We start from the raw sequence: 24,636 nt of genomic DNA, 5'->3' as shown, positions 1-24,636 counted from the left end.
CCTTTCTTGCTTCAGCTACATGAGGTCCTCATTGGAGAGTGGCTGGTCATGAGACTCCAGCAAATTTCCACATCTTTTTCATTGACCTTGGTGCAGTCAGCAAGATGTGACATATACACGATGTTCCTTCTGACATCCGCCATATCAGTGAAACCCTTAAAATCCATCACACACTGCTCCCAGCACCCATTCACTGTCTGTTCCTTGACCTCCATCCAAAGACTTGATGTTAACTGTGGTCTTCTTAATGTCATACTTGGCTCAGAACTGCTTTATTGTTGGCCTGCCTCCACCGTCACCTGCAGTAATGAGTTGCTTCATTGTGCAGCATTGGTAGTATGCTTTGAAGGTGGCAATAACACCCTGATCCATAGGCTGAATGAATGCAGCTGTGTTGAGAAGAAGAAACATGATTTGAATATTGTCAGCCAGTTTTCCATGCCCTTGGGATGGCTAGGTACAATGTTAATGATCAGCAAGAAGTGGTTGGCCAAGTTGTTGGTAGCTACGTAGTCATGTAGCATGGGTGACAAATAATTGATGACGTAACTCTGGTTGGGTAATGTCATCCATCCCTTCTTGTTGTTGTTCAGTGCATGGGGGTTCTCTGAATGGCTGCATTATCTCAGATGCAGCAGTGTGAGACAATCCTTGGAGACCTTGAGCCCTTTAGCTGTCTTCTCCTTAGCAATGAAGGTCCTGGAAGACATTTTCTTCCAGTAAATGCCTGTCTCATCAAAATTTATTACCTGCTTGGAGGAATAACCACCCTCCTCTATAGCCTTTTTCAGGGCTGGTTTGAGGGCCTCGGCAACTGGCACATTGGAGCTTGCTGCCTCACCAGTCATCTTGATGTTGTGTAGAGCTCCTCTGGTCTTAAACATATCAAACCAGCCCCTACTTGCTGTAAACACTGTCCTCTCCTTCATCTCATCCTCACTTCTTGAGATCCTCCCAAATAGACAGGGTCTTCGTACATACAAGGGTCATCAAGACTGGCAATGTGATGTCGCATTTGATCATCCACCCAGAGCTTGAGAAGGCATTCCATTTCATCCATTATAAGCTCATGCTGATAGGTCTTCACCATGAATTATAGTGCAAGCTTCACCTGCTTTCCTGATACTGGCAGCATTCTTGAGGATGGTGGAGACAAATGACTGAGCCAAACCAAGTGAGTGTGCAATGGCATTCACCCCTTCTCCTCCAGCATGCCACTTCAGAATCGCCAATTTCATCTCAAGATTGATGCTTCTCGCTTTCTTGGCCTTAATAGGGCAGTCACTGGAGCCAGCAGGACATTTGGAAGCCATGGTTGACAATATGAGGTCACTGATATTGTATATTACTGGTAAATCCTGGGCACTTCCAAGCACAACACAGCTGGTGAATATGAGAGCGCAGGAAACACTGGCCGCTGGAGCGTCATGACGCTACAATCATTCACCCAAACAAATGTCACTACACTTGTGTGCAGAGAGGATAAGTGCCCACTTGGGCAATTTTAAAAGCAAAGCATAACTGATCTTATGGCGGGCAAGGGGTAGTAAAGAAGAATGATCGTAACGAATCATTGTCTGATGATGATTGTACAGTGGGGAAGACCCGTCTGCATTTTCACAATGCGATATCATGTATGCATGTATGTATTTATTTTTACTATTTGTGTTGTCATAGTAGAAAGATGTGACCCATACATGATGAAAGCAGGAAACTCAAAGAGATAATAAGCAAAAATCAGATGGTGTCAGAAATATATTATTTCTAACAAAAAAAATAGTATTAATTGGTGAAGGGTACTAAAAACTGTTTCATTAAAAAAATTTAGAATCCACTTCAAAGAGTGGGTTAAGTAGCATGGATTCAGGATTGAAGAGTATTTAAAACACCTTGTCCTAATGCTTATAAACAAGCACTCAGCATGTCCCGAGGAGATGCACCAACTTTCTACATGACAAGACATCGGTTCTACTCCTGCAACCACCCACACATCACTTCAACCAGCTCTTTTTTTATTATAAACAAATGAAAAACTCTAGCTGAGTAACCTAATATGTTAGGTTACATAGTGCTAGATAGGTCTGCCAAATGCATGAGGTAAATTTTTTTTTTTTTTTTTTATTACCTGGGCTCCTCCCTTTACTGACCATCCTGGTGAACTAGCCTTCAACTTTGCTATCCTCCATGACCTAGAGCAATTGGTGCAACACCCTACTCGTATTCCTGACCATCTTGGAGATATGCCCAACATTCTTGACCTTTTCCTGACATCTAATCCTTCTGCTTATGCTGTCACTCTTTCTTCTCTGTTGGGCTCCTCTGATCACAACCTCATATCTGTATCTTGTCCTATCACTCCAATCCCTCCTCAGGATCCCCCTAAGTGAAGGTGCCCCTGGTGTTTTGCCTCTGCTAGTTGGGGGGACCTGAGGAGGTATTTTGCTGATTTTTCTCGGAATAACTACTGCTTCCATGTCAGAGACCCGTCTTTGTGTGCTGAACACATAACAGAGGTGATAGTGTCTGGCATGGAGGCGTACATTCCTCACTCTTTTTCTCGACCTAAACCTTCCAAACCTTGGTTTAACACAGCTTGTTCTCATGCTATACATGATAGAGAGGTGGCCCACAAAAGGTATTTAAGCCTTCCATCACCAGAATCTCATGCACTTTATATTTCTGCCCGGAACCATGCCAAGTCTTTTCTCCAACTAGGCAAAAACTCCTTCATTAATAGAAAGTGTCAAAACCTTTCAAGATCTAACTCCTCTCGTGACTTCTGGCATCTAGCCAAAAATATCTCCAGTAACTTTGCTGCTTCTTCTTTCCTTCCTCTATTTCAACCAGATGGCACCACTGCTATCACATCTATTTATAAAGCTTAACTCTTCACTGAAACCTTTGCTAAAAACTCTACCTTGGATGATTCTGGGCTTGTTCCTCCCTCTCCTCCACCCTCTGACTACTTCATGCTACCTATTAAAATTCTTTACAATGATGTTTTCCATGCCCTTTCTGGTCTAAACCTTCGGAAGGCTTATGAACCTGATGAGGTCCCTCCTATTGTTCTCCGAAACTGTGCCTCTGTGCTTGCACCTTGCCTAGTAAAACTCTTTCAGCTCTGTCTGTCAACATCTACCTTACCTTCTTGCTGGAAGTTTGCCTGCATTCAGCCTGTTCCTAAAAAGGGTGACTGTTTTAATCCCTGAAACTACCGTCCTATTGCTTTAATTTCCTGCCTATCTAAAGTTTTTGAATGTATCCTCAACAGGAAGATTCTTAAACATTTATCACTTCACAACCTTCTATCTGATTGCCAGTATGGGTTCCTTCTGGCTTTCCTTACTGAGTCTTAGTCATCCTCTTTTAGAGATTTTGGTGAAACTTTTGCTGTTGCCTTGGACATATCAAAAGCTTTTGAGAGAGTCTGGCACAAAGCTTTGATTTCCAAACTACCCTCCTACGGCTTCTATCCTTCTTTGTAACTTCATCTCAAGTTTCCTTTCTGACCATTCTATTGCTGCTGTGGTAGATGGGTCATTTCTTGTCCTAAATCTATTAACAGTGGTGTTCCTTAGGGATCTGTCCTGTCACCCGCTCTCTTCTTATTATTCATTAATGATCTTCTAAAACCAAACTTCTTGTCATATCCACTCCTACACTGATGATACCATGCTGCACTTTTCCACGTCTTTTCATAGACATCCAACCCTCTCTGGAACTCCCTGCCTGCTTCTGCATTTCCACCTTCCTATGACTCGAATTCCTTCAAGAGAGAGGTTTCAAGACATATCCTTCAATTTTTTACTACTGCTTTGGACCCTTTTATGGGACTGGCATTTCAATGGACATTTTTTTTGTATTGGGTTTTTGTTGCCCTTGGCCAGTGTCCCTCCTATATAAAAAAAAAAAATTGTGAACTGATTGCTCAAAATGGTAAAAGTTTAGGCCTTGGCACAAAACTCAGTGATTACAAAACTCAAATACTGTGAATTGGCCCTGTGAGCATCTGTGCACTCCCCTCTAAGCCTCACAGAAGTTTGTGCCACTCATGCTCCCCTTCCAATCCTAACAAGTATTCACACCACCCATGCAAGTTGATACTTACTTAAACACACTGGACCATGAACTCTCATAACATCCAGTAGGTGTGCTATTACTTTGTGTCCTGTATTCCACAAAGTTTCAGTGCCTTTCTCTCTCTCTCTCTCTCTCTCTCTCTCTCTCTCTCTCTCTCTCTCTCTCTCTCTCTCTCTCTCTCTCTCTCTCTCTCTCTCTCTCTCTCTCTCTCTCTCTCTCTCTCTCTCTCTCTCTCTCTCTCTCTCTCTCTCTCTCTCTCACCATCCTCTACCTTAGTAATGGATTATCTGGAGACTAAGAACAGACAATTGATGACAATCACCATGAAGAACACAACTGAGAAGTATAATATGCATCATATGTGTGGTAAGGGGGGATATATTGCAATTTTGAGTGAAAAATTAAGTTAGGCATCAGTTTACATGAGATTTTAGTAACTAACAGCTATGATACCTAATTAAACATGTACAGATTTGCAGGATGATATAAGAAAAAGAAAAGGAGAAAAATCAAAATACTGCATAAAAACCTGTCAATGAACTACTGCTTAAAGGAAATTTAAAATAAACTTGCATAAAAATTATCAGTGATGAAATTTATCATTATTGAAAAAGTTGTATGCACACTTTTACCCAAATATACATTCTAAGTTTGAAAAAAAAAAAAAAAAAAAAAAATATATATATATATATATATATATATATATATATATATATATATATATATATATATATATATATATATATATATATATATATATATATATATATATATATATATATATATATATAAGTAAAACTACTATTCTGCAGCTTCACAATAATTTACAAATGTGTAAAAAAAAAATTTCAGCAAACAAACTATAGAAGAAAGAATAAGAAACACAACGCAAAATAAATCAAGTAAATATCATAAAAGATAATGATAAAGTAACAATTTGAATAAAAAAAAATCTGATAAAAACTGCATTTGCTTGTAGTACTCAGATGCCCGCATGGTATTCATGGCTTGCTGAAGCCTGTGGTTCCTCATGTTTCTCTTTTTATGTGCTTGGCATAATGAATATAAGTTACTTGTGTGATGTATTTCATACTCAGGAAAGGCAAGCTTGCTGGCACTGTCATACCCAACAATAAGCTTCATGCAGTACACAAGTGCCATCACCAGTGGGTGAAAAATTTTCTCTTTCACTGTTGCTGTTTTTAAAGTATGGAGTTACTTGGCCACATTGACACTTTACTTATATATATATATATATATATATATATATATATATATATATATATATATATATATATATATATATATATATATATATATATATATATATATATATATATATATATATATATATATATATATATATATATATATATATATATATATATATATATATATATATATATATATATATATGTATCAATCTGATGGTTAGTACACTGCACATTAGGTTTATCTGTGGCATAGCATATTTTACTAATCCCTCCACTGGTTCTTTATTGATATCAATTCACTTCTTTGGCTTTTCTTCACTTCATGTACCAATGATTTGCTTTTCTTTGCACTTGATGGTTCTGGTGAGGTAGTAGTGGCAGTTATGGTAGAGGAGGTTGTGGCAGCGACTCTGCTGCCTACATACCTTGAGAGAAGCTTTCAAGGTATTGTCTATGTTTTCTTCTTTGTCCTCAGCATCCTGGTGTTGTTGTCAAGTAAGGCAGCAAGCAACACAGTAACACTGAAAAAAAAAAGGATAAATGTAGGTAAAAGCATGTGGGACAAGCACATACATGTGACACACCACCTTGTCACCAAGTATGCCTGTGGGCACCTAACATTAACTAGCCCAACAGCAGAGAGGCTACATTGTGCTCTGGTTGAGATGCTAGATACCTCTAGAAAACAATCTAAAAAGATCTTGCAAAAATATGGAAAAAAAAAACTAAAGCATAAATACGAGAAGGATAATAAAATGTTTAAATGTCTGTGAGTAAACATGCCAGTCACAGGCCCTTTAAAATTTAAAAAGCATAAGAAAATATGTTGTGGTGTGGTAAGATTTGCTGAAAATGTTGTTGCAACATTGTATTATTTTTCAATGTGCCTAACTCATTTTCATGGTTAGGTTGATTTTTTATTCAAATTCGCAGTATAAACCCCACAAGCTCAAGAGTTCAAGTGCTATCATATTGAGATGGAAGATTTATTGATAGGGTGGATAAAAGAGACCTCCCCCCCTTCCACACACACACACACACACACACACACACACACACACACACACACACACACACAGAACTCCAAGGATCTCATAGGTATGGTTGTGCAGGGGGAGAGGAGGGGAAGAAACTTTGAGTCCTGTCTTCATAATACGATCTCGTGTGAGGTGTGGGCACAGGGGAAGGGGAAGTGTTAGTAAAGGAGTGGCTGAAAGGGAGAAATGAGAGTGATATAAGGCAGTCGGTGATATCAACATAGATGATGGCGGCTGGCATGAACCCAAATATTCTTGAGGGCTTCACAGAAGAGGATCTCAACATAGCTCACTCAAATAAATGAATGTGGGAAATTGAAGATGTGAAAATACAACGAATATATAGCTTAACAGAGATGATAAAGATGTGGAAGGAAGAAAGAGAAGTAGGTGGTGACAATGTAAAAAAGATACCCAGTGATATGATAGGGATGAAAAAGAGGGAGATGGAAAGAGAAAAAAAAAAAACTGAAAGAAGAAGGGTTAATCTGGATATCACATTCGTGCTGCATACAAGCACGAAACTCATGTTTCATGGAGAAAGGTTCGGTGACCTTGCAGTAAACGTTAAAAAAATTGGAGGGCACGTGTTTAGTATGGCTGTAATAGCACTCAAGAGTGTGAAGAAATTTTATATTGTCTAAGTCCAGCGAGCTCTGCACCAGTCAAGAGTGTCGGCATATTAGTATTTCATATTATCTATACAGCTGATTCCTTCAATCACGCCCTGGTACTCATGAGGCCATTCCTGAGGCCACCAATTATGACTTTACATGGTAGGTTGTTACACTTTTCATTTGTTTTAGAGACGTGTCAGGCATTCTGATAGAAGCTTACTGTCATCTGTTAATATGGCTACCCAGTGGAGGGAGGTGAAGTAAGCAGTGCCAGTTTTCAGCAGGAAAAAAGTCACGATGTGAGATATTTAGCAACAGCAGTGGTTAAGATGTGATATGCAGATACAAGGAAGAGGTTCCATGTGTTTATTAAGGAAGCCGCTAAACTGTGCCCATCTCCATCACCCTGAGAATCTCTACACCACACTGGTAAGGCATAATGGTGTAATTTTTGATGTCCTTTGTTAGGTTAGGTTAGGTTATGTTAGGTTAGGTTAGATTAGATTAGGTTAAGTTATGCTAGTAAGTTATGCTAGGTTATGATAGATTAGGTTAGGTTATGCTAGGTTAGATTAAGGGGAGTGGACGCCTTAAAAAATTATGTTTTTCGACCTGGAAGTTAAAATTGAGTTATTAACATCATCCTTAACATGTCTGGCATTTTCTGTGAAAACCACAAGTTGATGCCATTATTCCTTATATTTTTAAATCACCTTTATTTACCATTATTAAAGGACTTTAAATACCTCTCATGCCGCATACTTGCCATGTGCTTGGTCACCTGGCTTAAAAACTCATTTAAATTTTTTTATTTTTTTATTTATTTATTTTTTTTTATATATGTGGAGCTTCAGTTAGCAACATCACTGATGAGCCATGAGGGACTCCAAGGGAAGCTGGCCACTGCAGTCAGTCCTGCCAGACATCAGAGTGTGTCTGTGGTCCGCTATCCAAGGCTACTTCATTTTCATTTGTATTTGGAAGCATGCCTCGTTGTAATAAAGCAAAGCGTGCACGGACAGACGTGGCAAAGAAGATGAGGGAAAAGAAAAATAATTAAAAGGAGTTGCATTGTGGCAACAAGTCACCACCACACACTTCCTTTGTTTCACCACCACCACCATAGCATTCTAATCTATGGGCTAAATGTAGCAAAACTAAGTATATTGGGACCAAAAGAGTCAAATTTGTTGCCACTGTGACCGTATTAGATCACAACTTTGGGTACTTGAATCCAATCTTGGGTTTGGTGCCTCACAAAACACTCTCGCTGGGTTAGGCATTCAAGAAAGCAGAACAACTCCTGTACAGAAGAGGACCGAAAAGAAGCCCCATTCAAGAGAAGGAAGTGAAGACTACCAGTCAAGTAGCTGCTAATGATCCTGGCAACAAAGAGGAGGATGGCACCCTCTGATAAACTCACCTGGGAGTAATATCCTGTCATACAGAAGGGGACCAGGTGCCAGTTAGCCCTGAATATGATCATAAACGATGATTTCCTTTTGGTTATATAATTTTTATCCTAATGCATGTAAAATTTAACCAGAAAAACCCAACACATGGGATTACACACACTTCTCAGAAGAAAATGGCTCATATCTCAAAACTCAAATTTTTCATACATCAAGCGTTTCTCCTTCATTGTCCTATAAGATAATGGAGATGTAAAAGTATTGCTGGAAAGAGGAAAGAATGGGCTATTTTTTCTTAAAAATAGATTTTCAAAGAAGGCTCTTCATATTGTGTAGTTTTTTTTAATTGAAAAAGTCTGAAGAAAAAATTCTTAGTTTTATTTCAAAATGAAATATCTGATAAAAAATCTATCTTTGGGGAAGTGAAGATACATGTATATATATTATTGCCACTAAATTTTATAGCAATTGGTTGAAAACAAGTGAGAAGAAATTTTTATCGGTTACTTTTTTGCTTAAAAAAAAAAATCTACAAAACTAATTGGCGAATTTCAGTGAAAATTGGGAATTTGCTTTTGTAGGTACTAAGCTACATACACACCAAAAATCATGAGGATCAGAGAAATATGAATGTCATCTTAAAGAGTAATAGGCATCCTAGCAGGGGCGGTTGCAGTCCCACTGACTATGTTAGATTAACATCGTTGGGTGGGGGGGGGGGGGGAGTCTAGGGGAAAGGATAGGTTAGGGAAATTCAAAATATTAAGTAAATATCTTTAGATTTTTTAATGCCCCTATTTCACTTACTTTTCATCCCCCCCTCCTGCCCCCTCCCCCCCACAAAAAAAAAAAAAAAACTGCCACAGGCCCCCAAGCTTGTTTGAGAGATTAGGGACAGTTGGGAGGGAATGGAGGAATGGATTTATAAAGAAATACCAGAAGTGAGGAGTGGGGAACTGCAAGGATTTGTGTTGGCAGCTATTAGGTTTCAATTATATGTAAATGATATGACAGGATCAAAATAGTTATATAAACTTCTTTGCTGATGGTGGAAAAATAATGAAAATAATAAAGGATGAAAATGACTGCAAGGAGTTACAAAAGGATATTGACAAGATACATGCATGGAGCCAAAGATGGAAACTAAAATTTAATTATAGAAAATGCCACATGTTGGAAATAGGAAAAAAGTAAGAGATCTTCAAGGAATTATAAAGTGGGAGGAAAATAGTAACAAAAAAGCAATGAAGAAAAAGATTTGGGAGTAAAAATCCAGGACACAGTATTGCCTGAAAGTCACACAAATGTTAACAAACATTTGTGTGGTGTTTAACTATTTAGATTAAGAAATGATGAAGAAAATTATAACAAACATGATACAACCTAAATTGGAATATGCAGCAGTCATTTGGGCTCCACATAGAAAAAATAAATATACAGAAATTGGAAAGAATACTGAGGACAGCAACAAAGATGGTACCAGATTTGAAAGACAAGCTATGAAGAAAGACTTGAAGAGATTGGATTACCAACCAGAGGAGGCAGTAGGCACCTGCCAAAACGATAATTACTCCCAGTGAGGTCTAAAGCACTGTGAACTTATCATTAAACCCAGCTGTGACCTCACTGAACATTTCCCTTTGTGTCTCACAACACAAGGGGGCAGTCACAGTCTGCCCTCTAAAGACAACTCTCTTCCTCCACACAAAACTACAAGCACCTAATAACACACACACACTTGTCACTCAAAAATTCAAAATTATCATGGCGACTCCTACACCAGCCACAGAGTCCCCATCTGGGGAGGGGACCATAAATGTCCCCAGGTCGGACTGCCTTTCTGTCGACGACCCTAAGTGTCTTGACACCCCTCTCAACTTTTTCTTCATTAACTTCTGCAACATTCACGGTCTAAGATCTAATTTTCAATCTGTAGAACACCACCTCTCCTCTTCTAAACATCATCTTCTTTTCCTCACTGAAACTTAAGTGTCTGAGGCAACTGACAGTAGCCCCTTTTCTGTTCCCTCCTACTTTCTCTCTCCTCATTTTCAATCCAAAGCTGGATGTTGCGTTTATGTGTGCAATGACTTAACCTGCTCTTGTGCCCATCCTCTCGAGTCTTCCGAGTTTTCCACCATCTGGCTACAACTACAGAGTCACTCTCAAACTATATTTATCTTTGCTGTATATCTCTCACCTAACTCCTCTGACTATAAGAAATTCTTTGACTACTTATCTTACAAAGTGGAGCAGATTCTGACTCGCTTCCCTTTTGCAGAGATCTCCATTCTTGGAGGCTTCAGTGTTCACCACCAGCTTTGGCTTTTCTCTCCTTTCACTGACCATCCTGATGAACTAGCCTTCAACTTTGTTATTCTCCGCGACCTAGAGCAATTGGTGCAACACCCTACTTATATTCCTGACCGTCTTGGAGATACACCAAACATTCTTGACCTTTTCCTATGACCTCTAATCCTTCTGCTTATGATGTCACCCCTTTTCTCTGGTGGACTTCTCTGATCACAAGCTCATATCTGTATCTTGTCTTACTGGTCCAATTCTTCCTCTGGATCCCCCTAATTGAAGGTCTTGGCATTTTGCCTCTGCTAGTTGGGGGACCTGAGGAGGTATTTTGCTGATTTTCCTTGGAAAGATTACTGCTTCCATGTCAGGGACCCATCTCTGTGTGCTGAGCACATAACAGAGGTGATAGTGTCTGGCAACGAGGCATACATTCCTCACTCTTTTTCTTGACCTAAACCTTTTAAACCTTTGTTTAACGCAGCTTGATCTTGTGCTATACATGATAGCGAGATGGCCCACAAAAGGTACTTAAGCCTTCCATCACCAGATTCACATGCACTTTATATTTCTGCCTGGAACTATGCCAAGTCTATTCTCCAACTAGCCAAAAACTCCTTCATTTATAGAAAGTGTCAAAATCTTTCAAGATCTAACTCCCCTCGTGACTTCTGGCATCTAGCCAAAAATATCTCCAATAACTTTTCTTCTTCTTCTTTCCCTCCTTTATTTCAATCAGATGATACCACTGCTATCACATCGATCTCAAAAACTGATCTCTTTGATCAAACCTTTGCTAAAAACCCTACCTTTGACGTTTCAGGGTTTGTTCCTCCCTCTCCTCCACCTTCTGACTACTTCATTCTTCCTATTAAAATTCTTCACAGTGATGTTTTCCATGCCCTTGCTGGCCTAAATGCTTGGAAGGCTTATGGACTTGATGGGGTCCCTCCTATTGTTTACTGAAACTGTGCCTCTGTGCTTGCACCTTGCCTAGTCAAACTCTTAGAACTCTATCTGTCAACATCTACCTTTCCTTCTGCATTCAGCCTGTTCCTAAAAAGGGTGACTGTTCTAATCCCTCAAACTAACATCCTAAAGCTTTAATTTCCTGCCTATCTAAAGTTTTTAAATCTATCCTCAACAGGAAGATTCTTAAACATCTATCACTTCACAACCTTCTATCTGATCGCCAGTATGGGTTCCGTCAAGGCCACTCTACTGGTGATTTTTTGGCTTTCCTTACTGAGTTTTGGTCATCCTCTTTTACAGATTTTGGTGAAAATTTTGCTGTTGCCTTGGATATATCAAAAGCTTTTGATAGAGTCTGGTACAAAGCTTTGATTTCTATAGTACCCTCCTACAACTTCTATCCTTCTCTCTGTAACTTCATCTTAAGTTTCCTTTCTGTCCATTCTGTTGCTGCTGTGGTAGACAGTCACTGTTCATCTCCTAAATCTATTAACAGTGGTGTTCCTCAGGGTTCTGTCCTGTCACCCACTCTCTTCTTATTCATCAATGACCTAAACCAAACTTCTTGTCCTATCCAATCCTATGCTGATGATACCACCTTGCACTTTTCCACATCTTTTCATAGATGTCCAACACTTCAGGAAGTAAACATTTCATGCAGGGAAGCCGTAGAATGCCTGACTTCTGATCTTTCCAAAATTTTTGGTTGGGCAGAGCAAACTTGGTATTGTTCAATGCTCAATTCCTCCATCTGTCAACTCGACACAACCTTCCAGATAACTATCCCCTCTTCTTCATTGACACTCAACTGTCCCCCTCTTCTACACTGAACATCCTCAGCCTGTCCTTTACTTATAATCTGAACTGGAAACTTTACATCTTATCCTTAGCTAAACCAGCTTCTATGAAGTTAGGCGTTCTGAGATGTCTCCGCCAGTTTTTCTCATCCCCCTCAGGTGCTAACTCTGTACAAGGGCCTTATCTGTCCATGTATGGAGTATGCCTCACATGTTTGGGGTGGTTCCACTCATACTGCTTTTCTAGACAGGATAGAATCAAAAGCTTTTCGATTCATCAACTCCTCTCCTCTAACTGACTGTCTTCAGCCTCTCTCTCATTGCCACAATGTTGCATCTCTAGCTATCTTCTACTGCTCTTTTCATGCTAACTGCTCTTCTGATCTTGTTAACTGCATGCCTCCCTTCCTCCCACAGCCTCACTGCACAAGACTTTCTTCTTTCTCTTATGCCTATTCAGTCCACCTCTCTAATGCAAGAGTTAACCAGTATTCTCAATCATCCATCCCTTTCTCTGGTAAACTATGGAACTCCCTGCCTGCTCTGTATTTCCACTTTCCTACGACTTGAATTTCTTCAAGAGGGAGGTTTCAAGACACTTATCCTTGATTTTCTTGCTAGTGCTTTGGAGCCTTTTCTGGGATTAGCATCTCACACACACACACACATACACACACACACACACATACACACACACACACACACACACACACACACAGCACGCCACTGTCATGGCGGACAGAGAAGTCAGCGCAAACAGGCGCTCCTAAAAATCCAGCTATCTGTGTTGCTGAGAGCTGCCCTAGTGGAAATACAGAGGTGAGAGCTCATACTGGTTCTACTTGTTGTTGTCCTGTCTCCAAAAGTGTTTTGTAGAAAGCAGTTAAATTGTTATAATGAGCAGTGAAGAGGGGGCTACTTCGGTCCCCACTATGTTGTTTACACCAACAGGGACCGTCCCGAAGGCACGATAGAGAGACTTCTCGTGATTTGGGGAAGAGGACCGAAGGGTTGGGGAAGCAATGATGAAAAGGAGAATTATCACACTGGAAACTGAAATGAAGGAAATGAAGGATAGATTTGACAGGATGGAGAATGTGGTGGAAACTCTGATCATTGAGAAGGGGGTGTGGAAAGGTGCATACGACGATCTACATAAAAAACTAATGGTATATGAAAAGAAAGCAATGGAATGTGAGGGCAAAGTGGAAGAGTTAAACGTGAAACAGTAAAATTGGGAGAAAGAACAAGAGGAAGAAAAGATCAATTTTAGGAAAATTGTGGAGGAACAAACAATGGTAAATGACACAAAGCTAACAGAAAAAGTTGTTCAATTTATAAAACAGAAAGAAAACTTGGTGACAGACACTGTGGATAAGAAAAAAATTTTTGTGGTATTCGGCCTGAAGGAAGAGTGTACACCTCAGTGGACTGAAAGAGAAAAGAAGGAAAAGATATGTGTGGAAAAATTAGTGGGGACATTACAAGAAGAAAAAGAGCTAACTCGAGAGATCGAAGAAATTCAAAGATTGGGTAGATATGTTGAGGGTGGACAGCGTCCTATGAAAATAAGGTTTAGGTCACAAGTGGCAGCTGGAAACTGGCCAAGGTGGAGGAATACAAACAAGTGTGGATAAAAAAAAAAGATAGAACCAGAGAAGAGAGAGATACTATAAATAAACTAAGAAAAGAAGCAAATGAAAAAAATGGAAAACTATCAGAGGTGGAGAAAAAACAGATCTTTTGGAGGGTTATGGACATGAAGTTGAGAAAGTGGTACAGGAGAATGGGGAAGGGTGGAAGGCGGAAGGGGAGGACTAAAAGTAGCATACACAAACATAAATGGACTAATGTCGGCAGCAGTGTTGGAACTAGAAGACTGTTTAAAAGAGGAGAAACTGGACATCATGGGAATCATTGAAACTAAATTGGCAAGTGAAGGGGATATATTAAATATTGGTGAAGGAAAATACAACCTCTGGATGAGAAATAGAAAGAATAAACGGGGAGGAGGTGTGATGCTTCTAGTTAGGAAGGATTTATTTGTGGAATCTGTCACATATGGGGTGGAGGAGGCAGAAGTATTGAAAATAAGCTTAAGATAGAATATTGGAAGATACCGTAATGTTGTGGTGACTTATGTTTCCCCCTATTCCAACTCTTAGAGAGAGGGTGAATGTAAGAAAATGCTTAAGGACACAAGGACGTGTTTGCCAGAGCTGCTTGAGGAAAATGACGATATGGGGGACTTTAACTGTAAAGAGATATCTTGGGAGAATTGAACCACATAAGGCAGTGAGTCATCATGGGGAACAAGCTACTAGACCTGGCTATTGAAAATTTCCTGACACATTGGGTTACAAATGACACAAGATTTAGGGGAAATGAAGCACCTTCAAGACTTGATCTAATTTTCACCAAGAAACAAGAAATAGTAGAAGACCTTACATAGATAAACCCAATAGGAAAAAATGGTCACATGCTGATTCAGTTCATAGTTATGGATCATTACCTCAGTACAAGGAAAGAGGACCACAGAAGAGATTGGCTAAACTACAGTAAGACTAACTTTGGACAACTTTGGAAGTATTTCAGTGAAGTGAATTGGAACATAGTTATTCAAGAGGAAGACATAGAGGAGAAGTGGACAGCTTTCCTTGACATTTATTATAAGGGAGTAGAGAAATGGGTACCCTAAAGATCAACAGAGAACCTTTTCAAAAAGGATTGGTACAATAGACGTGCAACAGCTAGATTGGAGAGAGAAAAAGCATGGAACATGTGGAAGAAAAACAAGACTGGACCTGTGGAACAATTATATAAGGAAGAGGAACGAATATGTCAAAACTCACAGAGATGAGTAGAAAATTTTTGAAAAGAATGTTGTGGAGAAATGTAAAGACCAACCAAAATTATTTTATAAATTCATTAATGGAAAATTAAAGAATAAAGATGAAATAAGCATGGTAAAAGCTGGAGAAGAGACAGTGGATGATCCAGAAGAGGTAGCTGAAATGTTTAACAGATACTTCCACTCTGTGTTTACCAGGGAAAATTATTTCAGAGGTGAGAAGACAACGTTAGAAAAAGGGACCGACCTAAAGGACATTAAAACATCAGCAGAAGAAGTAAAGAATGTGTTGGAAGATCTGGATGTAAGGAAAGCAATGAGTCCTGATGGTGTATCAAGTTGCATTTTAAAAGAGTGTAGTTCACAGTTAGTCTCAGCACTGCACAATATAATTAGCACTGCCCTGGTAAAAAATAGAGTACCCATAGGTCGGAAACGGGCAGATATTACCGCAATTCATAAGATGATAACAGAGAAACAGTTTGGCTTCAGAAAAGGAAGATCTTGTGTTATGAATTTTATAAGTTTCTACTCAAGAGTAATAGATATACAGTAAAATCCCTCTTATCCGGCATCAACGGGACCGCCGACATGCTGGATACTTGAATGTTGCCAGATACTTGAATAGAAGTGAAATTATGTCCACAATCACCACCCTACACTCACACATCTTACCATAACAAAGATCAACTGATCTTAATCAGCAGCTGATCTGATCAGCTGCTTAAGTGTAAGCATAACACGCTTCCTCTTTTCTACAACTTTAGGCATGATGAAGACGTCAGGCGATAAACTGTGCACACGCCGGACTGAGTCACTGAGTAAACACAGTGCAGTGGGCCGCGGGTGGCGCGAAGCAGTGCGCTCTGGTGGTGAGGGGACAAAGTATGCCTCACGCAGGAATTTTAATCAATTTTATGAGTACACATTGATTTTTTATTGATTTTAAGGCTCGGGGAAAAGTGTGCCGGATACTTGAAGCTGCCGGATACTCAAATGCTGGATGAGAGAAATGAGGAAAGTAATTAAAGGCAGCAGGTTGAACTGGAGAACAGTAATAAGTGAAGTCCCGCAAGATTCGGTAATTCCACATATTATGTTCCCAGTTTATGTAAATGATATGACAGAAGGTGTACAAAATTACATGAACCTTTTTGTTGATGATGCTAAGATTATGAGGAAAGTAACTAATGAAGAGGACTGCAATACTTTAAATCAGGACTTAATTAAGATTAATGAATGGTCATTGAGGTGGAACATGGAGTTTAATGCTAAAAAAATATAGTGTGATGAGGTTTGGAAAAAGTGTGAGAAGATCAGTTGGCAACTATTACTTAGGGAATGAGGAAATCACTATAAGATCAGAAGGAAAAGAGTAATTATTACTAATCATTTATCATTTGGGAAGCACATAAATAAAATTTTAGGAGAAACATATAATCTGCTGAGAAACATCAAGATAGCATTCTCCTATATTAATGAAGATACATATAAAAAAAAACTGATAACAACAATGATATGTCTGAGATTGGAGTATGCAACATTAGTGTGGTCGCCAAGTTTGAAAAAGGATACTAGAAAGTTAGAAAGAATCCAGAGAGCTGCAACTAAAATCCCTGCAAGCTTAAGAGAGTATAGTTATGAGGAAAGATTGAAGAGATTGGGCCTGAATACACTAGAAAAAAGGAGGGAAAGAGGGGATTTGATAGCAATTTATAGAATATTGGAAGGAATGGAAAAGTTGGACAGAGAAGACCTTATGATACCAGATACGAGAGACACAAGAGGACATGGAAGGAAATTGAAAAGGAGTGTTTGCAGAAGAAACATCAAGAAACATAGCTTCCCACACAGAAGTATAACGGTGTGGAATGAACTTAAGGATGAGACTGTGTGTGCAAAGACAATTCACAAATTTTTTAAAAATCTAGATAAAAGTCGATATGGAGACGGGACAGCATGAGCCTAGTTTGGCTCCTGTCCTGTATTTCACAGCTAGGTAAATACACAAATCCCTCCAATATCCATCCTAATTCATGCATTGCATGTGTGGATATTGCCTGTCTGATTAATTCCTGTGATTTACTAGACATCCATACAGAAAATGGTACTATGCAGTTTTATGGTCATGTACAACTGGTTCTAAAACATGTTTCTTCTATAACATTGCATATTTGTGGATTTTTTATTTATTTATTTTATTTTTTTTGTTACCTTTCTCCTGGCTTTGTGCATCATATGCCACATTATATGTGTAATGGGTTATTTGGTGGGTGTTCTTACCTTTTCTCTGGTGTTATTGATTTATTTTACTTTCCCCAAAAAAACATGTTATTATTTATGGGAAATGGGGACATTAAGGAATATATATATATATATATATATATATATATATATATATATATATATATATATATATATATATATATATATATATATATATATATATATATATATATATATATATATATATATATATATATATATATATATATATATATATATATATATATATATATATATATATATATATATATATATATATATATATATATATATATATATATATATATATATATATATATATATATATATATATATATATATATATATATATATATATATATATATATATATATATATATATATATATATATATATATATATATATATATATATATATATATATATATATATATATATATATATATATATATATATATATATATATATATATATATATATATATATATATATATATATATATATATATATATATATATATATATATATATATATATATATATATATATATATATATATATATATATATATATATATATTATATATATATATATATATATATATATATATATATATATATATATATATATATATATATATATATATATATATATATATATATATATATATATATATATATATATATATATATATATATATATATATATATATATATATATATATATATATATATATATATATATATATATATATATATATATATATATATATATATATATATATATATATATATATATATATATATATATATATATATATATATATATATATATATATATATATATATATATATATATATATATATATATATATATATATATATATACACAGTAAATGGTGATCTTGTTTTGTGGTGGCACATGCTACTTGGGTAGCATATTTTGCATAAGGCTTCTCATTGAGCATATAAAATGGATTGGGACAAAATTACTTACTGAAATTTCAAGTGCATCTTTCCTCTTCACTCACACCCATAGCATTAGTGATCAATACTAAGTAGCTTACCAGTACCAATATTCATTGTGTTTTTTGTCATGCCTGATTGTTTCTGTTCTAGTGCTGAAATGTATTTTGTTGTGTTGTTATACAGGTAGGTAGATTCTACTGAAGAAAACCATTTATTCAATTGTGCATATATATATATATATATATATATATATATATATATATATATATATATATATATATATATATATATATATATATATATATATATATATATATATATATATATATATATATATATATATATATATATATATATATATATATATATATATATATATATATATATATTACATGCTTATGTGCTTGTGATTTTATTCAATTATTTTTTATTATGTATGAAAAATATTCCTGACCAGTCAACATTTTGATGTCAGAAAACCTCAGGAATTTTGAGTTGTCTTTGTTTTTATGAAATTTGATTACGTTAACCCGTAAATTGTTTAATTATTTTACATATGTACCCCCCCACAAGTTACAAAATTTTTTTTTCCTACCCCAAACATTCCAAAATCATTTCTGTAATACAATGAAAACATTTGAAAATCGCAATTCACCAGTTTTTAAATACCCGCACCAGTGAGTCATGTTAGGAATTCCCCCACTGTTGCCATTACAACCCTGTGTTGCTGATGCACTTTCTACATTTATTCTTCCAGCAGCATTTTTAGCACATAATGATTTTTGCCTTACATGCTCCTGTTGGGTTTGTCGACAGGTTTCTCATGTCACATGATGTTTTTCAAATATCAGTGAGGATGATGGAACATTTGTTGATTATTCTGGTAGCTCTGATAGTGATGACCCTCTAGATGATAGTAATAAAGATAAGGATTATGTGTATAGTGGAGAGGGTAATGCTGAAAGTGAGGAAGTAAGTGATGAAGAGTTAGTGTTTGCTGGGAAAAGTAAAGCTTGTGTCTCCTCTACATTCAGGGAGGCGTGATTACTCATTACATACTAACTCTGAGAGTGTAACCAGAAATCTTATCTTCAAGAGTGATATGCCAGACACTCCCAGAGGAATAGTTATTGCCCTTACAAAGCAAGCATGTGGAACAAAAGCAAGATATTTGAAAAATGTCATGTGACCTGAGAAACCTGTCAGTGTACCCAACAGGAGCATGTCATGTGACGTGAATAACACCTTATGGGTTAATCTGATTCAGTATTGAATACTTCTTGATATAAAATTACTACTATCTTTCATTGCAGGTGCCTTTTACTTTTACAAAACAGTAATTTAATTTAACCAACTAAAATTTTATGCAGGTTGAGCCAGAGAACAGAGGACGTGGAGGAAGATATAGATTGCAGGTAGCCCTGACAAATCTTGAACATAGACCTTTCAAGTTAGCTCTCCATATGAGCACACCTCATCAAGGTTTCCAGACCTTTCACTTTCAGCTGCTTCTTCAGTGAGTTTTGGAATTTTACTGAGTTACACAGAGTGCATGTTTATGGCATTTACATATTTGTTTGTATGGATTGACCATTGATACTCTGGCATCATTTAATCTGAACCTCATTTAATTTTGCTTATTTTCAGCTAGCTATATAGTCACTTACTGATTTCTCAGGTCTTGGGATCTTGGACTGGCAAGTGAGCATTTATCTTTTTATTTTTTTTGGGGGGGAGGGAGACAGGCAGGGCAGGGCAGCCCTCCAGCAGTACCTGCAGTGCATTTTTTATATAAATGACATGTTCAGAATGTAGAGAAAATGCTGTATGGCATTAATTTGGATAACTTGACTACAACTTCATATCTCTTCTCTTTTTCATCATGTAGTTTAGAGATTTAATTTCTCTAATATTTTTCTTAAATTGTAGACCTCTGCAACTTGTGTCTGTCCAATTGCTTATATAATTAAGTTACTGCTACTTCTCTGGTAGAAAGTATGAGCTGACTTTTTATGGTTATGAGGCTCATGGTGTTAGTATTTGCAAGGATTGGCAAGGATTTAAATGTGCTCTCTAATATGACATCTCCTTCCTTGAATTTAATTGAAATGAAAATCTATCCCAGCATATTCACAAAAAAATATTACAAATATAACTTTTCCTTTTACAGCTACTTTCACACCCACCCTCATATATATATATATATATATATATATATATATATATATATATATATATATATATATATATATATATATATATTTTATTTATTTTTTTTTATATATGTAGGAGGGACACTGGCCAAGGGCAACAAAAATCCAATAAAGAAAAATGCCTCCCCTGAAATGCCAGTCCCATAAAAGGGTCCAAAGCAGTTGTCAAAAATTGAAGGATAAGTGTCTTGAAACCTCCCTCTTGAAGGAATTCAAGTCATAGGAAGATGGAAATACAGAAGTAGGCAGGGAGTTCCAGAGTTTACCAGAGAAAAGGATGAATGATTGAGAATACTGGTTAACTCTTGTGTTAGAGAGGTGGACAGAATAGGGGTGAGAGAAAGAAGAAAGTCTTGTGCAGCGAGTCCGCGGGAGGAAGGGAGGCATGCAGTTAGCAAGATCAGAAGAGCAGTTAGCATGAAAAGAGCGGTAGAAGATAGCTAGAGATGCAACATTGTGGCAATGAGAGAGAGGCTGAAGACAGTCAATTAGAGGAGAGGAGTTGATGAGTTGAAAAGCTTTTGATTCCACCCTGTCTAGAAGAGCAGTATGAGTGGAACCCCCCCTAGACATGTGAAGCATACTCCATACATGGACGGATAAGGCCCTTGTACAGAGTTAGCAGCTTGGGAGGGTGAGAAAAACTGGCAGAAATGTCTCAGGAAGCCTAACTTCATAGAAGCGGTTTTAGCTAGAGATGAGATGTGAAGCTTCCAGTTCAGATTATAAGTAAAGGACAGACCGAGGATGTTCAGTGTAGAAGAGGGGGACAGTTGAGTGTCATTGAAGAAGAAGGGATTGTTGTCAGGAAAGTTGTGTCAAGTTGATAGATGGAGGAATTAAGTTTTTGAGGCATTGAACAATACCAAGTTTGCTCTGCCCCAATCAGAAATTTTAGAAAGATCAGGAGTCAAGTGTTCTGTGGCTTTCCTGCGTGAAGTGTTTACTTCCTGAAGGGTTGGACGTCTATGAAAAGACGTGGAAAAGTGCAGGGTGGTATCATCAGCGTAGGAGTGGATAGGACAAGTTTGGTTTAGAAGATCATTAATAAATAATAAGAAGAGAGTGGGTGGCAGGACAGAACCCTGAGGAACACCATTGTTAATAGATTTAGGAGAAGAACAGTGACCATCTACCACAGCAGCAGTGGAACGGTCAGAAAGGAAACTTGAGATGAAGTTACAAAGAGAAGGATAGAAGCCGTAGGAGGGTAGTTTGGAAATCAAAGCTTTGTGCCAGACTCTATCAAAAGCTTTTGATATGTCCAAGGCAACAGCAGAAGTTTCACTAAAATCTCTAAAAGAGGATGACCAAGACTCAGTAAGGAAAGCCAGATCACCAGTAGAGCAGCCTTGATGGAACCCATACTGGCGATCAGATAGAAGGTTGTGAAGTGATAGATGTTTAAGAATCTTCCTGTTGAGGATAGATTAAAAAACTTTAGATAGGCAGGAAATTAAAGCAATAGGACTGTAGTTTGAGGGATTAGAATGGTCACCCTTTTTAGGAACAGGTTGAATGTAGGCAAACTTCCAGCAAGAAGGGAAGGTAGATGTTGACTGACAGAGCTGAAAGAGTTTGACTAGGCAAGGTGCAAGCACGGAGGCACAGTTTTGGAGAACAATGAGCCTTCTGAGGATTTAGGCCAGCAAGGGCATGGAAAACATCATTGCAATGAATTTTAATAGGTAGCATGAACTAGTCAGAGGGTGGAGGAGAGGGAGGAACAAGCCCAGAATTGTCCAAGGTAGAGTTTTTAGCAGAGATTTGAGTGAAGAGTTCAGCTTTAGAAATAGATGTGATAGCAGTGGTGCCATCTGGTTGAAATAAAGGAGGGAAAGAAGAGGAAGCAAAGTTATTGGAGATATTTTAGGCTAGATGCCAGAAGTCACGAGGGGAGTTAGATCTTGAAAGGTTTTGACATTTTCTGTTAATGAAGGAGTTTTTGGCTAATTGAAGAACAGACTTGGCATGGTTCTGGGCAGAAATATAAAGTGCATGAGATTCTGGTGATGGAAGACTTAAGTATCTTTTGTGGGCCATCTCTATCATGTATAGAACAAGCTGTGTTAAACCAAGGTTTGGAAGGTTTAGGTTGGGAAAAAGAGTAAAAAAGAATGTACACCTCCATACCAGACACTATCACCTCTGTTATGTGCTCAGCACACAAAGATGGGTCTCTGACACGGAAGCAGTAGCCATTCCAAGGAAAATCAGCAAAATACCTCCTCAGGTCCCCCCAACTAACAGAGGCAAAACGCCAGAGGCACCTTCACTTAGGGGGTTCCTGATGAGGGATTGGAGCAATAGGACAAGATACAGACATGAGATTGTGATTGGAGGAGCCCAATGGAGAAGAAAGGGTGACAGCATAAGCAGAAGGATTAGAGGTTAGGAAAAGGTCAAGAATGTTGGGCGTATCTCTAGACAGTCAGGAATATGAGTAGGATGTTGCACCAATTGCTCTAGGTCGTGGAGGATAGCAAAGTTGAAGGTGAGTTTACCAGGATTGTCAGTGAAGGGAGAGGAAAGCCAGGTTTACATCACTGCCTTGTTGTGCTTGCTTTAATCTTTCTTTTTATTTGAGTATCTCCAATAGGGTTCAATAGTGCAAGAAAAGCCAGTTTTATTTCACAAGTGCATGGGTAAACCATCTCTATTTTGCCGTTACAGATTGTTACACCTCATTTGTTTGAATATTCTTAACCCTAAACACACCATCTATAAATGAATATCAACATTGGAAATATTTTTAAAATCAATGAGACCCATTAGTTTAATTAGGTTAAGTTATATTAGTTTGATTAGGTTAAGTTATGTATCTTAAGTTCTGCTCAGTTAATTTAATTTATGTTAGGTTACATAAGGTAGCAAGGTTAAGTTTATTGATTTGCAGCAGAAATGGTAGAATTGTTGAAAATATCAAACTGTATGAAATGCCTTGGTTTCACCTGAAAAGATGCCCTTGTGCCCTTGTTAAATATTACTGAAAAGCTACTTGGAACAACCAAGGTCATAGAATACTAATGGATATTTTAAAACATAGCTAAGAGTTGCCTACAGTTAAATATGAAGGAACTGAATGTTACAAATAATCTTACTTGTTTTGTGTTGAGCATCATAAGATTCAACCCTGTTGGCCTTGACAGCAGACTGAACTGAATGCCACCTTTTCCGGCATTCCTTGACTTCATGACCATTGTGGTGCTCAGCGAAGAGGCTTGTAATTTCCTCCCATGTCTTGGCTTTAGACACGGCAGAACACCCAATATCAGAGAATTTTCCCCTGATGATGGGTGCCTTCTCCTGATAGAGCTCTACAAGACAGACTTTTACTAATACTCCAATTATTCCTTCTCCTTGTTTGTGGTGGAGTCTGTTTTAGCTCCATTTCATTCTTAGAACAGCAACAAACTAAGAATATACTTGATTCTTGAGCTGCTCACTGCGTGAGCGTAGTGCATGTTTGTTTACATCAGGTTGATTGAGGTTGAGGTTACTCTTATTTATGTTCGTCTTCAAATATGCCTAAATTGAATATAATGTTAGTCTTATTATTGTAGAAATGCATAAAATATTTTTACTTGTTCATTTCACAGTAGCTGGAATAATTTTAACCCTAAAATATACATAAATTTCAGCCCTATGTTGCAGTTGGCAGCACTGCACTAAGTTGAGCTAGTGACAAGGGGTAGCTGAGGTGTATCTTTACCACTTATGTTTCACCATAATAATGGCGAGATTAAGTGATTAGGAGTAAGTTTTATAAATACAGGCCCTGGTCTGTAGTTTAGTGGCTCCATTTTATCACTTCCTTTATAGATAGGCATTATATATGCTCTTTTCCATTCTTTAGGCACTTTTCCTTCTTTCACTGAACTTTTTACCACATTCCAGATTGGCTTCA

General features: G+C 37.4%; 1 protein-coding gene across 2 annotated transcripts in view; it reads left to right on the top strand.

The window, feature by feature from the left end:
- LOC135111515 (uncharacterized) overlaps positions 1-24,636 on the top strand; it is a 716,663-nt gene that overhangs the window by 308,885 nt on the left and 383,142 nt on the right. For both annotated transcript variants that reach the window (XM_064024883.1, XM_064024882.1), the window contains exon 46: positions 19,887-20,032. In XM_064024883.1, the coding sequence (XP_063880953.1) occupies positions 19,887-20,032 (146 nt within the window). The remainder of the gene's footprint in view (positions 1-19,886; positions 20,033-24,636) is intronic.

Source organism: Scylla paramamosain, chromosome 22, assembly GCF_035594125.1.
Source record: "Scylla paramamosain isolate STU-SP2022 chromosome 22, ASM3559412v1, whole genome shotgun sequence".
In the NCBI taxonomy this organism is placed as follows: Eukaryota; Metazoa; Arthropoda; class Malacostraca; order Decapoda; family Portunidae; genus Scylla; species Scylla paramamosain.
This window is presented reverse-complemented; position numbering and strand designations above follow the sequence as displayed.